At 47.5% G+C, this 12,951-nt stretch overlaps 1 protein-coding gene across 18 annotated transcripts in view; it reads right to left on the minus strand.

Moving 5' to 3' along the window:
• Nucleotides 1-12,951, minus strand: part of LOC1277923 (voltage-dependent L-type calcium channel subunit beta-1) — a 105,635-nt gene that overhangs the window by 13,417 nt on the left and 79,267 nt on the right. For 10 of the 18 annotated variants that reach the window (XR_009766302.1, XR_009766304.1, XR_009766303.1 and 7 more), the window contains 4 exons: nt 1,241-1,357; nt 1,015-1,134; nt 834-935; nt 606-726 (listed from right to left, as the gene is read on the minus strand). Coding sequence is in view for 15 of the 18 variants with exons in the window: in XM_061659432.1 (XP_061515416.1) it covers nt 606-726; nt 834-935; nt 1,015-1,134; nt 1,241-1,357 (460 nt within the window). In the remaining 3 variants the exon portion in view is untranslated. Of the gene's footprint in view, nt 1-605; nt 727-833; nt 936-1,014; nt 1,135-1,240; nt 1,358-5,767; nt 6,375-6,514; nt 6,901-8,862; nt 9,053-12,951 lie in introns of those variants that run through there. The other 8 variants (XM_061659440.1, XM_061659436.1, XM_061659434.1 and 5 more) reach the window with 8 other exon arrangements.

A 12,951-nucleotide genomic window follows, 5' to 3' on the forward strand; every position in this document is an offset into this window, starting at 1 on the left:
GGTTCGTTGTTACCAAAAAGAAATGAAAGTAAACCACAGAAAGGATAAGAAATGATATCAGCAGTACAAGAAGCCACGACACATAGTTTTGAGTAATTTGGAGCAAACTTTAATAGATGCGTTTGCTGTACTGTTCTGCAAGACACGCATACGAATGGAAATATCATGCTTGTATCAAAGCTTTGCAAACTCTTTGGGTACGCTGTTTCTTAAGTAATGTCAGCACTTACACATATGCTTTAATTCTTTTAAATAAGATATTTCACATTTGTGCGGTGTCTTGCTCTACGCTTAGGTTAAATATATCGACGCAACTAGCTACTTTCCACATCCAGATAGTATATTACGAATACAGCCAACCAGAATTGCGAACGAAAACTCATAAAACAACAAATAAGGAACGTAAGGAAACTCATAACTTCGTTAGCAAGTAACTGGTAAAACGGGAAACCAAAGAAGAAAACAAAAAGGAGAACAAAATAATACAGAATACTCGAACACACACGCATATCGAAAATATCGGAATCGGAATACAGATTCGACATCAACCGAAAACGAAAAAACCACATACAAAACGAAAGAGATAAAGTAAATCTGTGTCATACCAGGTGTTGGGGGTGTGCTACCTCGTGATGGTTCCGCACCTGGTACTCCAGATGCTCCTAAATTACCGCTAGATGATGATCCCTTACTTGTATATAGCTTGGATGAGCGGGCCGCCGATGCCTGGAAGTTCGCGAGAAAGTGTTGTTAAGGGTAAGGTATTGGGGAAGCTTAAAGCAATCGAATGGAGGAAACCTTTGGGGTCTCATATCTCCACGCTCAGTACGCACCTGCATTCGTATGTGTTCTAGCTTAACGGGACTGGGAATGAATCCCACTTCACAGCCTTCTTTAACCAGTCGCCCAATCCACCAATTATTGTCGTATTTCTCCTACAATGCATCAAACATTGCGTAAAGAATGGGGGTGGAGACTACCACAGAGAGCTCTCTCGCTCTGTTTGAAACTTACCTTGATATGAAGAAAATCTCCCACCTCGAACGATACTGCACTGCCGTGCACCGGCGAGTCGTCATCCAAACTGCCATCGTACGAAACATTCGTCCTCACAGCAAATGCAACAGGTTTACTCTGTGGAGTATGCGAGTGAACAGGAATTGGACAGGAAACAGGGTTAGAAGGAGGAACGGTGTTTCCCGTTCCCTTCGATGACTGCACTCCAGCTGGATACACTTACCCTCGCTTTTTCCAACTGACCCAGCGCCTGACGTTCCTTCTCTCGCCGAAGCGATTCCTTTTCCTCGTCTAGCGACAGATCGGACGATGGTTGAGAATAGTTGGAATCCGCTGAACCCTGTTGTAGGAAAAGAAAAAGACAGAGAGAGAGTAGAGCCCATCAATCGATTGCTACTACGGCAAGTGACCACGCGGGTCCTCCATCCACTTGATGGTAACTAATCGCACAAAAACAAAAAAAAACGAAAATCGTAACGCAACTGCACACGGAGCAAATACTGGCCATCGGACTATGCGCTACGGATAAATAGCGAGTGGCCACAGCCTAGAGCGGTTAAGTGCTATATCTACAGCCCAGGGACCTAGTGATACAGCTCCACCGGATGGATTGTCCCACTCGAGTACGAAAATCCGCTCGATACACACACTTGCGCGAAGGTGCAGGCCGCGTGAAGTTTGCTGGTAAGGAACGAATGTAGCCTTCCTTTTGTAGCCACTTGTCCCTGGGATTTAGCTTCCCCTTGATTCACGTTCACCTTCTATCTTCCAAAAGAGTGCACAGGAAACCACCCGGGACTGCACCCGGGTAAGACACCCGAAGAAAGAGAGAGAGAAAGAGAGAAAGAGTGCCACGAAGCGGGCTTGGAGTTTGTTTGTTATGAGGACTATTTTTAGCCACAAAATGGCGACAAACGACGAGACTGAGCGCTGCGAACGGGGAAGCAAAGATCAAATCGCAGCCCTTCCTTTTTTTATTCCTGGAAATGGAAAACGTCCGGAACAGTGGGGAGAGGAGAGGGGGAGTAAAGGGGGATGGAAGAGTACGATTATGATATTTGCCTTATTTGCGTCGATATACGACGTTGGGGGTAGAGTGACGTCGGTGAGTTCAGTGGGGGAGATGAGACAGTAACGAAGAAATTGGCACTTTGGTGCGCGTGGCAAGTTTCTTGCTGGTTGCTGATGGAGCAAGTGTGTTGTGCGTGCGATGTCGTTGTTTTTTTCTTTCTTTCTTTGGAAGCAAGCGATAGATAACGACGTAATACTGATACGTAGTTGTGGTAGGGTTGAATATGTAGCAAAAACTTGTTGCATATGTTACGTTACTTGATGGTTTTAAAACGCATGAAAAGAGAGCTTTTCAATCATCCAAGTTCGAATAAAAACACCAATAAAATCAACACATTTTTAACACTAAGATATCTTTTTAAGTAGTTTAGGTGCTAATTGTACATCTTGGATCGTCAAATTGACTTCTGAATTGTTGTTCCTGCTGTAACACACACTTCTACGACCAATCACATAGTTTAATAGCAGTACGCAATGGGTCATAAACGCTCCTAAAGGCATCAACGGAATTGATGCACGTTCGGACTGAAGGATATGACTGATATCAATGATTTTCGTGTACAATTAGTAGCAATTGAGCATTTTATGAAAGGACTGTCATGATGCTAAGATCAGCGATGGACTGTAGACACAAAGCTGAAGAGCATGTTAAAAATAACTTACAGGAACGATCATCGTTTTATGTCGCAAGAAGTTTATATGATCACGGAGGATCTCTCTTAAAAACAGGTGTCAGTTTTCAGCGCTATAATCATGTATATATAGACCATGCCGTTTACACACTTCCATTCGAAAGAACACATTCTGAATACCTTTACAATGTCTCAAGATCTCAAAACGGTGTGAATGTCTTGAGGTTTGCGATGATTAAGGTTTTGATTATTTATCCTTCACTCTTGCCGACCTGCACCTGTAACGTGATATATTTCTGGCTTATTAAATACAACTCACAGCGTGGCATGTTTACCGCGCCGAAATCAAATGCAATAATGCCTCCAAAAATATGTCCGTGGTGAATAAATCATTTCCCTTTCGCGCGACATTCCTCCACCGCAAAATGTGTCCAGGTTGTTTGGACTGTGGACACAAAGAGCGATTTCTCCACACCACCACTGTCCCGGTGTAACAGTGCACGTAGAAGAGAGACACAAATGCAGCTGTTGCACACTCATCGTCTCGCGGGCATGCCTGCTTTCACGGGCGCAGCAGGGAAAATCCTCCGGAAAGCCGCCCTCAAAACCGACCGACTCACCTTTGCCTGTGAGTGAATATTTGTGGCAATTTCACGTGCTGCAGCTGCAGCTTGTAGAGAGCAGTGAGCGTTGGAATAGGGGCAAGGAGGTTTATTTGCATCCGTGTTACCCTGTCCTGTCCCACTGTCCCACCAAAACCAGCTCGCCGCAAAGGGGGTTCATAAATTTTAGAATATATTAAACGATGACAAAATTTATTGCAACATTTTACTGCAGAAATTTATTTACCCCTCTCGAGACTCCGTCCCATCACCGGTACACGACAACCTGCTCCCTCGCCGGAAGCAGGAGGGGAAGGATAATTTCGCTGAACATATTATATGTAGCGTACTTTCCGTTCCGTTGTTCCGGGAAAACATGCGACCGGGCGTACGGGCAGAGAATGGACAACGAAGGAACAAAAAAAAAGTTCCCGTCCTTTACTACTTCTACCGTCGAGGGCACACTGCAGGTGCACAAGGGCACAGTGGTGCAATCAGGCGCATTGCAATTGGCCTCTCGTGCTCCCGACTTTCTGGCTTGGGTTAGAACTACAACAACAACAACAACAAAACACCAACAACAACAGCGCACTGTAACAGCGGAGAAACTCCCCAAGGGATTGCGCTTTAGCGCCACCGTCCGGAAGTTGATACCCCACACTGCACCACCACACCTTCCAAAAGGGAAGGTTATTACCGAAGCAGGAGAGGGAGAGGATTGGATGGGGCAAAATAAACACACATGCACCCGGGGTAAGCCCTTACACGGTGTAGTGCCGTGGCAGGCAGAAAGTGAAGCCTACAGTGGGGCTTTCTTCCCAAACGGAAGAAACATCATAACGGACCCCGTTTCGGAACCACTTGCATTGTTGTCCAGAGAGAGAAAGAGAGAGAGGAAGGGAAGAGGGCTGTGTGTGTGTTAGTTCGTGATAAAAACACGACAGCTTACAGGTATGCTGGTTTTGATTCCTGCCATGTTCTCGTTCTTTATCGGCTTCTTAGAGAAAGGAGACAGCCAACGGCCGTCCTCCTTCGAACACCAAGAAGCGGGAAAAGAAACCCATCTTGTGATGGTGATATTTTTGGGTTCCAAAATCGCTGCACAACCTAGTTGTGTGAGTGTGTGTGTGTGTGTGTGCATGTTTGTAAGGCAACTTGGCCCATAATTGGATTTCCTGTGTCTCCTTCTCGAGCTCGAAGCACCCGCTGGCATGCAAGGAACACAGCTTTTCCGTCCTGTTTTAACACACAGCACACACCAGCAATGGGGAATGCACTTTCTTCTGGCATAGCTACGGCTCCGGCTTGGCCCTCCAATGGGCTGAACCATTTATTTGGTTGGCTTAATTTTGATTCCACGAACGTGACAGAACCGGATCTTTTGTGTCAAAAAGAAAAGCGGCCCAGAAAAAGATTATCATATCCCCGCATTCGATTGGAGTGCCCGCTCGCCCGGGGGAAGATATGATACGCCGTGTGTGGCAGTTCTATTTCGAGGCCTAATTATCCATCCGAAGGGCGAATTTGAAGCGAACGAATGCAAATCGAATAAGAGGAAACACTGTCACACTGTCCTCCAATGCTACAGCCGTCCCGTCGAATGAAGTTGTCGGACGCTCGGGCGGGTCAGCTGACATGCTCGAAAATAGGACACTGGTGCCAGCAGTGTTTGCCTGTCCCGTCCGGCCACTTGAGTGTGGCAGAATTGGAAAATGGTTGGTAATTAAAGGTTTGGCTCCACGAGGCAAGAAGATCCGTGCGGCTGTCAGTGGAAGTGGAATCGAACGCGCCACTGACAGGCAGAGACGGGTGAGTTTTGGAACGCGATCGAAAATAACTAAACCGAACGATTGCCGCTACCGAGCGTGTGTGTTGGACCATTTCCATAAACAGTGTTTGTGTGTGTATGTGTGTTTGACAACGAGTTGACTTGCTGTCAATGTGTCAATGTAGGTTTGTACGCGGTGTACTGTCGCCGGAAAGGATGGTGTGCCGTTTGATGGCGATTACGCTCTGGTTTTGGAGCTGATTCATACAAATTGCCTTAAAATAACCATGCCACGGCACACGAGGATCATGTTGAAAACGTGAAAACTTATTTTAGAACCTACGTAGGTAGCTGCTCGTATCGATAATATTGTTTGCGGTTATTTATACTGTGGAAAGCTATTTTCTAATGCATCAAACATAAATAGGCTAAATTAGTTCGCTCGTGTCAGCCCCGTACTTGCTTTTTAACCAATATTTGTTCGTAGAGTATGTAGATGTGAAAGGAAAACTCTCCGACCACCACAACCAGCACATCCCGTGTCAATTAAGAACAAAGTTATGATTTAAATCAGCTCCGTTGCGTTCAACTCCACTCCAAGAAGACACACGCGGCCACCTCGGCCCACGATGCCGAGCCCGGAAGTGTGGCCGTCCATCCGGCGACGACAAACTAACCTGCGTAAAGAGCTTGTTGTAGCCGGCGCTCTGAAACGACGTGTAGCCCAGCCCGAGTCCGATGCCGCGCGACTCCCGATGCCCCCCGGACACGGAAGGGGCATCCGATGAGGCTCGCTGAACCATGGGCCGCTCAGGCCGCCAATCTTCTTCTAGACCGGATATTTTCGGTGCTATTCCGGTAGCGGGCGCGGGTACTAGCGTGCTGCTCCAATCTGACCGCTGCTGACCGTTGGTCTGTGTGGTCCGGTGCGGTTTGTTCGGTGTTGGAGCGTTAAAGCAGGCTTGGCTTTGCTTTTACTTCAACTACAGCATCCACACGGAGCACACGGAAACATATGAGTGTATTAGTGTGTAAGATTGTGTGTGTTTGTGTACTTTCTTCACTTCTATATCCAAGCTAAATGATCTCCACACTCTCTATCACTTGTCACTTAATATCAGAACTAATCACACTGTGAACTGATAAAGCACACTTCAGCTCCCCAAAAATACTACCACCTCACACAGGCAACGCAGATGAGACGAGTGACCGGACACAGACACATTAGGCTGGTTTCACGTTGGCCCAAAACCTTGACACCATTGTAAACACCGTCACCTACTGCTGAATACGAAAACAAAGACGAGCAAACAGGAAAGCATTAAGCACTGTGTGGATCACTTGTTAAGGGAGCTAACTTTGAAACGTTTTGTTTTTCACATCCGCGGAAAGCTTCAGCATGTACTGATGGGTATGGAACTGACACAAAACAATCCAGCAAGGCCTTGCCACTTCCTGCCAGTGGTGCGCTTGCAGCTGTTCTGTTTTCGCCGCTGTCAGCCGCCGTTACTCAGCCGCGAAATGCGAACTGCGAAAGACGCGTTTTTTGGTGGTCATGAATTCATTTCCCGCTGTTCCCGGAGCAGGCCACCGTGCTGAGTGGTAACTGTTTTTCTTTCCCCATACACAAGTCATGAGTTCACTGGCAATGCCGGGAGAGTGAATTTCATCCAAGGAAGTTTGGTCACGAGTTCACGAGTGGAGCGAGGGAGCGTGAGAGCCGACAGCAACCAAAACACCAAATGACACATTAAACCTGCCATTACGGGGCGGTGATGATGAGTACGGGCAGGGTTTTTTGTATGAGTGTGTGTGTGTGTGTGACTGTATTCCGCATTCCACACACACACACACACGCACACATGTGCACACGAGTCAGTTGACTTTGAAGAAGCGCTTAGAGGAAACAAGTGAAGACGAGGTGAGAGACTGTCTCTCCCATCGCTCACACAGCACACGGTCACTGTGGGGAAAATGTTTTAGTTTAAAGGGCCCATTTTCTGACCATTTTAACAAAACAATCATAAAAATTGTACTTCAGACACAAATAAACACAGCAATAAACAACAAACACGCTGTTCTATTAAGCTAGACAGCGCCAGTAACGAACCAGCTGGTATAGCAGCTAACCATGCGATCGTGAGTTCCTGCTTCTCTCACCCATCAAGAGCACCAACAGCAGCAGCAGCAGCAGTTCATTCTCACCCGTTCACGGGTTACGAAAGATGAAAAGAATACTCATTATTTCCGATGTGCTGATTCTCTCGGGTCGCACAACAAACTCTCAGCCTCACAGGCTCAGTTTTCACCACTCGTTTCAAATCTCTTCTCTCTCCGTCGCGCTTTCCATCTCTTTCTCGCACAGTGCACAAAAACACTCACACTGCCTAACGATCGCGTCCTCATGTGCCTCTGACTCTGACGCGAAGCAGCACCACCAGCAGCTCGCAGTCAATTTTTCATCGGTTTTTATAAACAATCTGACTATTTTTGGAACTTTTTCGGTCACCCCAGACGGAGCGCGACTACGCACTCGGTCGGAAAAGATTGATTTCGGTTACGGTTGCGAACAAAAGGTGGCCCTGATGGCTTTGACCTCATTATATGCTTGCGTGCTGCTCGTTGGTGCATTTTCACATGAGGGCATGTTTTAAAACAGAGGCTCATGTGCAATTATTACTTCAATTTCTTACTTATGTGTTTCCAAACAATTCTCAATTATCCTGTTTTTTGGTAAATATTTCCCACAGCCTCTCCCTCCGTCTGTCGAGTCCAAGCTGCTAGCATCTTTCCGATAATCCTGCTAGCCGAGGAAGGAAATCATTTTTCTTCTACACACAAACACACACACACACACACACACGGCGCTGTTTGCACGCACACAGAAACACAGCACATGTACACAGCTGGCTGGCGCTGAAGCACGAAGACAAACACACTTCCGTGCAAAAGGGAACACTGCGCTACAGGGTTGCTGCTGGGTTGCAAAATTCACTGCTCAATTTCCTCGTGATTGAATTTTGATTTCCGCCTCGCTGGGGAAAGTTGTTTCACAATTCGGTTTCGGCTTTCGTATAATTGCTTTTAGAGCTAATTTTCATCTGTGAGAACAGCACCACCGATCAAGCTGTTATTTATTTATCCTCCACAAAACGACTCCCCACACACGTCTGCTGGAGCGGAGTCGTTGTTTTTCATTTATTTTCTTCCGCAGCACCACACACACACACATACAGACACACATAAAAACGGAACACACAGGCGATAGAAGCGAACCACGTCACAGCGAGGACAGGCGCGTCGTCAGCCCCCCCCCGCCCCCCCTCGTGTCGGGTGGAAAAGGCCCAGGAAAATTTCACACACCCTTTCGCCGCCCGCGACGGTGTCACGGTGTTGCCAATTTGCTGCTATCTGGAAAGTGTATTATTCCACCATTTTCATCATTTCGAGTGGGTTTACACTCCCTCCCTCCTTCCCTTTCCCACTCTACAAATTACAAGTCCACTGCAGCACCGAAAAATCCGCACCGACCAAAAACCGACCACGTCAACGCGCTCGTAAGGAATCTTTGCTCCCTCGCTCTCTCCTGTCCCCTCGCCTGCCTGCACGGGCTGCACGAGGGAATTACAGACACACACACGCGGGGCCTTTTTGGGAGTTTTGGGAACACATTAGGCAGGCAGCACGATTAATATCCTTTCCACATTCCAGCACAATCTAGTAATCCATGCTTGTAAGTGTAAATGGGGAAACGGAGTGCAAGAATTTTCACCACAAACATGGAAAAACTTTCACGGGACTTGCACGGGATCTGCCTTGCCCTGTGAACGCACTTTTTCCTTCGCTGCCACTGCCACTGGTTCGGTTGCGAGTTGCGAGCTTTATTTTTTCACATGCTCCACTCCTCACAAACGAGCGCTCCGAGGGTAGTACTACGGCTGACTGGCTGTGGACGGGTTCGCTCTCTGCTGCGTGTCTCTCCCGTGCTCATGGGGCTGCAGGGGGTTCTCCCACAGCATTTGTGCAACCACTTCGATGTGCGAGCTGGCAGCGGAAAAAGGCTGTCAGTTTGTGCTGGCAGTTCGGTTGTGGGAGAGCAGCTCGAGAGAGAGAGAGAGAGAGAGCGAGAGACGCGCTGTGATAATGCAAATGTACCGTGATTGAGGGACAAGTGTTTTGGTGGGTACCAGCGTGAACCCGTGGTGGCCGTGTTTACTGCTGCCTCCGTATCGCGTATCGCTCAAACGGCCATGGAGACGCCTGGTGCGGTGTAGCGTGGATGACAGAAGCAAGCACCAAAAAAAAACCCTTATGCTCATGCTTGTTTTGCTCTCGTCCACTCGTTCGCTCTGATTGTTTTCCCGATCGTTCGGGTTCAGGATGGGACGAGGGTTAGGTTGAAGCATGGGGCAATGGGAAATGAACGGTAATAAATGAGTGCTCAGTGTGTACGTCGGGCCTGACAGCAGCTCGAGCGTGAAACCGAAGGTGCTGGCTGGCGAGGTTATTTATTTTATTTTCGATCTGACTGCTTTTGACAATCGACCGGTACAGGGTGTCACAAGTCTTGTTTTGGCTGAAGATCTTGGGAAGAATATTTTGTCTGAGATGAGTATGCATAACCGTTTACTATTTAAATGATTATTCTACAGGAATTGGAAGTAAACGCAAACACAGAATATATTTATTTTTAAGATTGTGCTGCATAACAAACTGCTAAAATTCAAGAAACGTCTTGATTATTATCAAAACTGAGCTCTAAAATTCAAACATAATTTAGTAAAAGGTAGATCAAATGGAAAAACAATGCTTATCCTTTTTTTTAAGCATTATAGCTTAAAGATAACCATACTTCCTTTAAAAACAAAATTAACAAACCGGCTTTCCTGCTTCGGCAAATCCACACACAAACTACCCTGTGCGTTGACGCAGGCAAGCATTGCTGAGAACGCATGCGCGTATCGATCCACAGATACGGCTACGGAAAAGTGTAAAACACGTAGCAAAACTATCATCGTAGAGGCAGGGAAAGGCAGGGCTTGGGACAGGGATAGAGGAAATTGGATGTACAGAGAGAGAGAAGGAGAGAAGGAAACGGTAGGGGACGAGTGTGTTTGAGTGGAAATGAAGAAGCTGCAAGCCGGAGCAGCGTGCCAGCGCTCTCTGTTGGAGCGCCGAGTCCAAGTCCAAATTTTCTTTGGAGCTTTCTGCACGATGAACATTACTGGCGAGCGAGTTCACGAATGAATGCAAAATTTCCAGAGCCGAGAGAATGAGTGAATAAACAGCTCTCGCTTTCTCTCTCTCTCTCTCCCTCTGAACGATAACGGATGATAGAGATTTGTTTTGCTGTGTTCGTTAAGCGTTGCCCCTGTCCTTCTCCGCGATGGGGCGCTTCTTCGTGTTTGTCCGTTGCCCTTTTCTTTCCGGTTTCGTGTTTCGTGTCTTCTCCTCTTCTCCCCAAACTATGCTTCCAGATGGGATTGGGCTTTGAAGTGCGAACCCGTTTCCCGCACGATCGAAATGAAGAAGATGGTGGAAGCAGCAGCAGCAGCAGCAGCAGCAGGCTGGGCAGGAGTAGGGCCTACAATTAACGATAAAAACGTGACACTACGAGTCGTGCTGCACTGAACCACTTCACCACGGTGCGGCCCCGGAAGAGGTGTCGCCTTTGAAGGCATTACACATGTTTACTGTGGGAAAGCGGGACGGCGGGACAAGCAAGTAAGTGAGCAAGGAGTAAGGGCACATCCACACATCCACACAGGGTTGCGTCATTAAGAACTCACTCGTAGTGGCACCGGCAGTGAGGGAGGTGTAGAGCAAACCAAAACATTTAATTAACACTCACGGGGTGTTTCACTCCCTTCCTCGCAGAAATGGTGACAGTTTTGAGGTGGAAAATTAAATAGATTTATCAAAATTTGCATGACAAGTGAAGCATTTCGTAAGAACGCCAATACCATAGCGGTTCGGCTGCTCGCACTCTTCCGTTCTTAACAGTCCCTGTGTCCCTGTGTGCCTTGACCGAAATCGTTTTATTGACGACACGGTTGTTGGGATGGGGAAAAGGGGAGCAAACTGTCTTTCGGTGGGCATCATTAGGGCAAGCTGTTGTGGTCGAGGTCGGTTTCATCGATGTCTGTGTACCGCTGGCGGAGTTTGTCGTCCGGCCCCCCGGCTTGGGCGTCATTTTCCAGCACTACGACGCGGTAAATTCGAAGGCGACCGTACCGCTTACTGTGGAGCCCATGCCCATAAATATGCTGCCGATATCATTTACAAATTATTTTTATGATTTCATTTTATCGATATTTGATGCGCTCGCCGTACCGCCATTCCGACGCAACTCCCCCCTTTTGAACGCTTCGCCGTAAAGCCGGCGGGAAGGTCGAAGCCACCGATTACCAGTGAATACGTTGTCTGTTGTGGTTTCTTTTTGCACCACCACCACCACCACCAGCCATTTTCGGTGGCTTTTGCTACACCCTTCACCCCGTGCTGTCCAATGTATGGGATGGGTTCTTTAGCCTCTTGGCTTTGGTGGCTCTTCCGTTTACTGCAATGCCGATATTGTGAACCTCGTTCGAATGCGCTCCCCCTCGCCCCGTTTTCTTCTCTTCGACCTCGGACAATGGATTTGTAGCGAGTAAGGAAGGAGAGTTTCTTTTTACACCACTGGCCGAAGCCACCACCAAGGCCTGTTTCAGTATTCACAGCGAGCCCACATGCACACAACAAAGGGGAATTTGGCGAATGGAGCTCTCGCTTGTGCTGTGTGTGTGTGCGTGCGGCTTGCAGCCTGTCTTACGGGGCCCTGGTCGCCGGGCACTGGTCTAAGACGTCCGAGGGATAAGAAATTCCCTCCGGTCCACTCCCGGGGCCCGAACGGCTGTAAACGAGCAGAGGATTTTGGCGAGCCCGTTACGAAAATACAGATAATGAGCAAGCGGCATGGAGAGAGAGTGAGAGATTTCGGCTTTCGGTGCGGTGCGTCTTTGGCAAAAGTATTTGATGGTTGCGTAAATGGGCTAGTGAAATGGGGCCTCATCGTGTGTAAGCTCCCTTTCGTTGCGGGGCTCGTTAGCATGCGTGCGTTTCTGCGTACGTTTCGAATGCAATTCAACCTAATTTTAACTGCCCGGCAACACTCAAACGCTACATTAGCGATGCGTCGTTAGTTTGAATGATAAACATTTACCGCAACTGTCGAGGGGATTGCCAAGGAGCTGGAATGGGGGTACTGCATTGAAACAGGATTAAAACAGTGTAAAATAAAAGCAGTTTAATGTTTAGGAAACGTTGAAACAATTTAATGGATGCGCCTGGTACTTCACGGGCATTTTTCCTCTTTAGTCTTATCAAAGTCAAACGCTCTATTCCATACACTTTTCAGGCAAAGCACACTAAACCGCGAGCCAAAACTTTGCATAAAAGCGGCGGTATCCCTTGCGTGCCTAATACATCCGGTTTTGGGTTTTACAATCCAGTCACGAACCACGTCATGCAGGCGTATAAGGTTCGCTCGCCTGAATTCCCCATTACACTGCTACACACAATTGTACGGTAGCATTATAGTGGCTTTGCTTATTTTCGAAAGCCTATTCATTTGTTCGTTGCTCCATAAATGCTACGCTTTACTTGATTTTTACACATTGCTCAAGAAACATTTTACACATTGCTCCATAAATGCTACGCTTTACTTGATTTTTACATATTGCTCAAGAAACATTTCCTTCGGTAAAGGAATAAACCTTTCCACACAGCAGGCATTAGTGAGGGCAGTAAAATAATAAATTCACTCCAGTGCTGCCCGAAACCACGCGGCTTCACACGGCTTCATTTGTCTGTCAGCGAAGCG

The sequence above is a fragment of the Anopheles gambiae genome, chromosome 3 (assembly GCF_943734735.2).
Source record: "Anopheles gambiae chromosome 3, idAnoGambNW_F1_1, whole genome shotgun sequence".
Classification (NCBI taxonomy): Eukaryota; Metazoa; Arthropoda; class Insecta; order Diptera; family Culicidae; genus Anopheles; species Anopheles gambiae.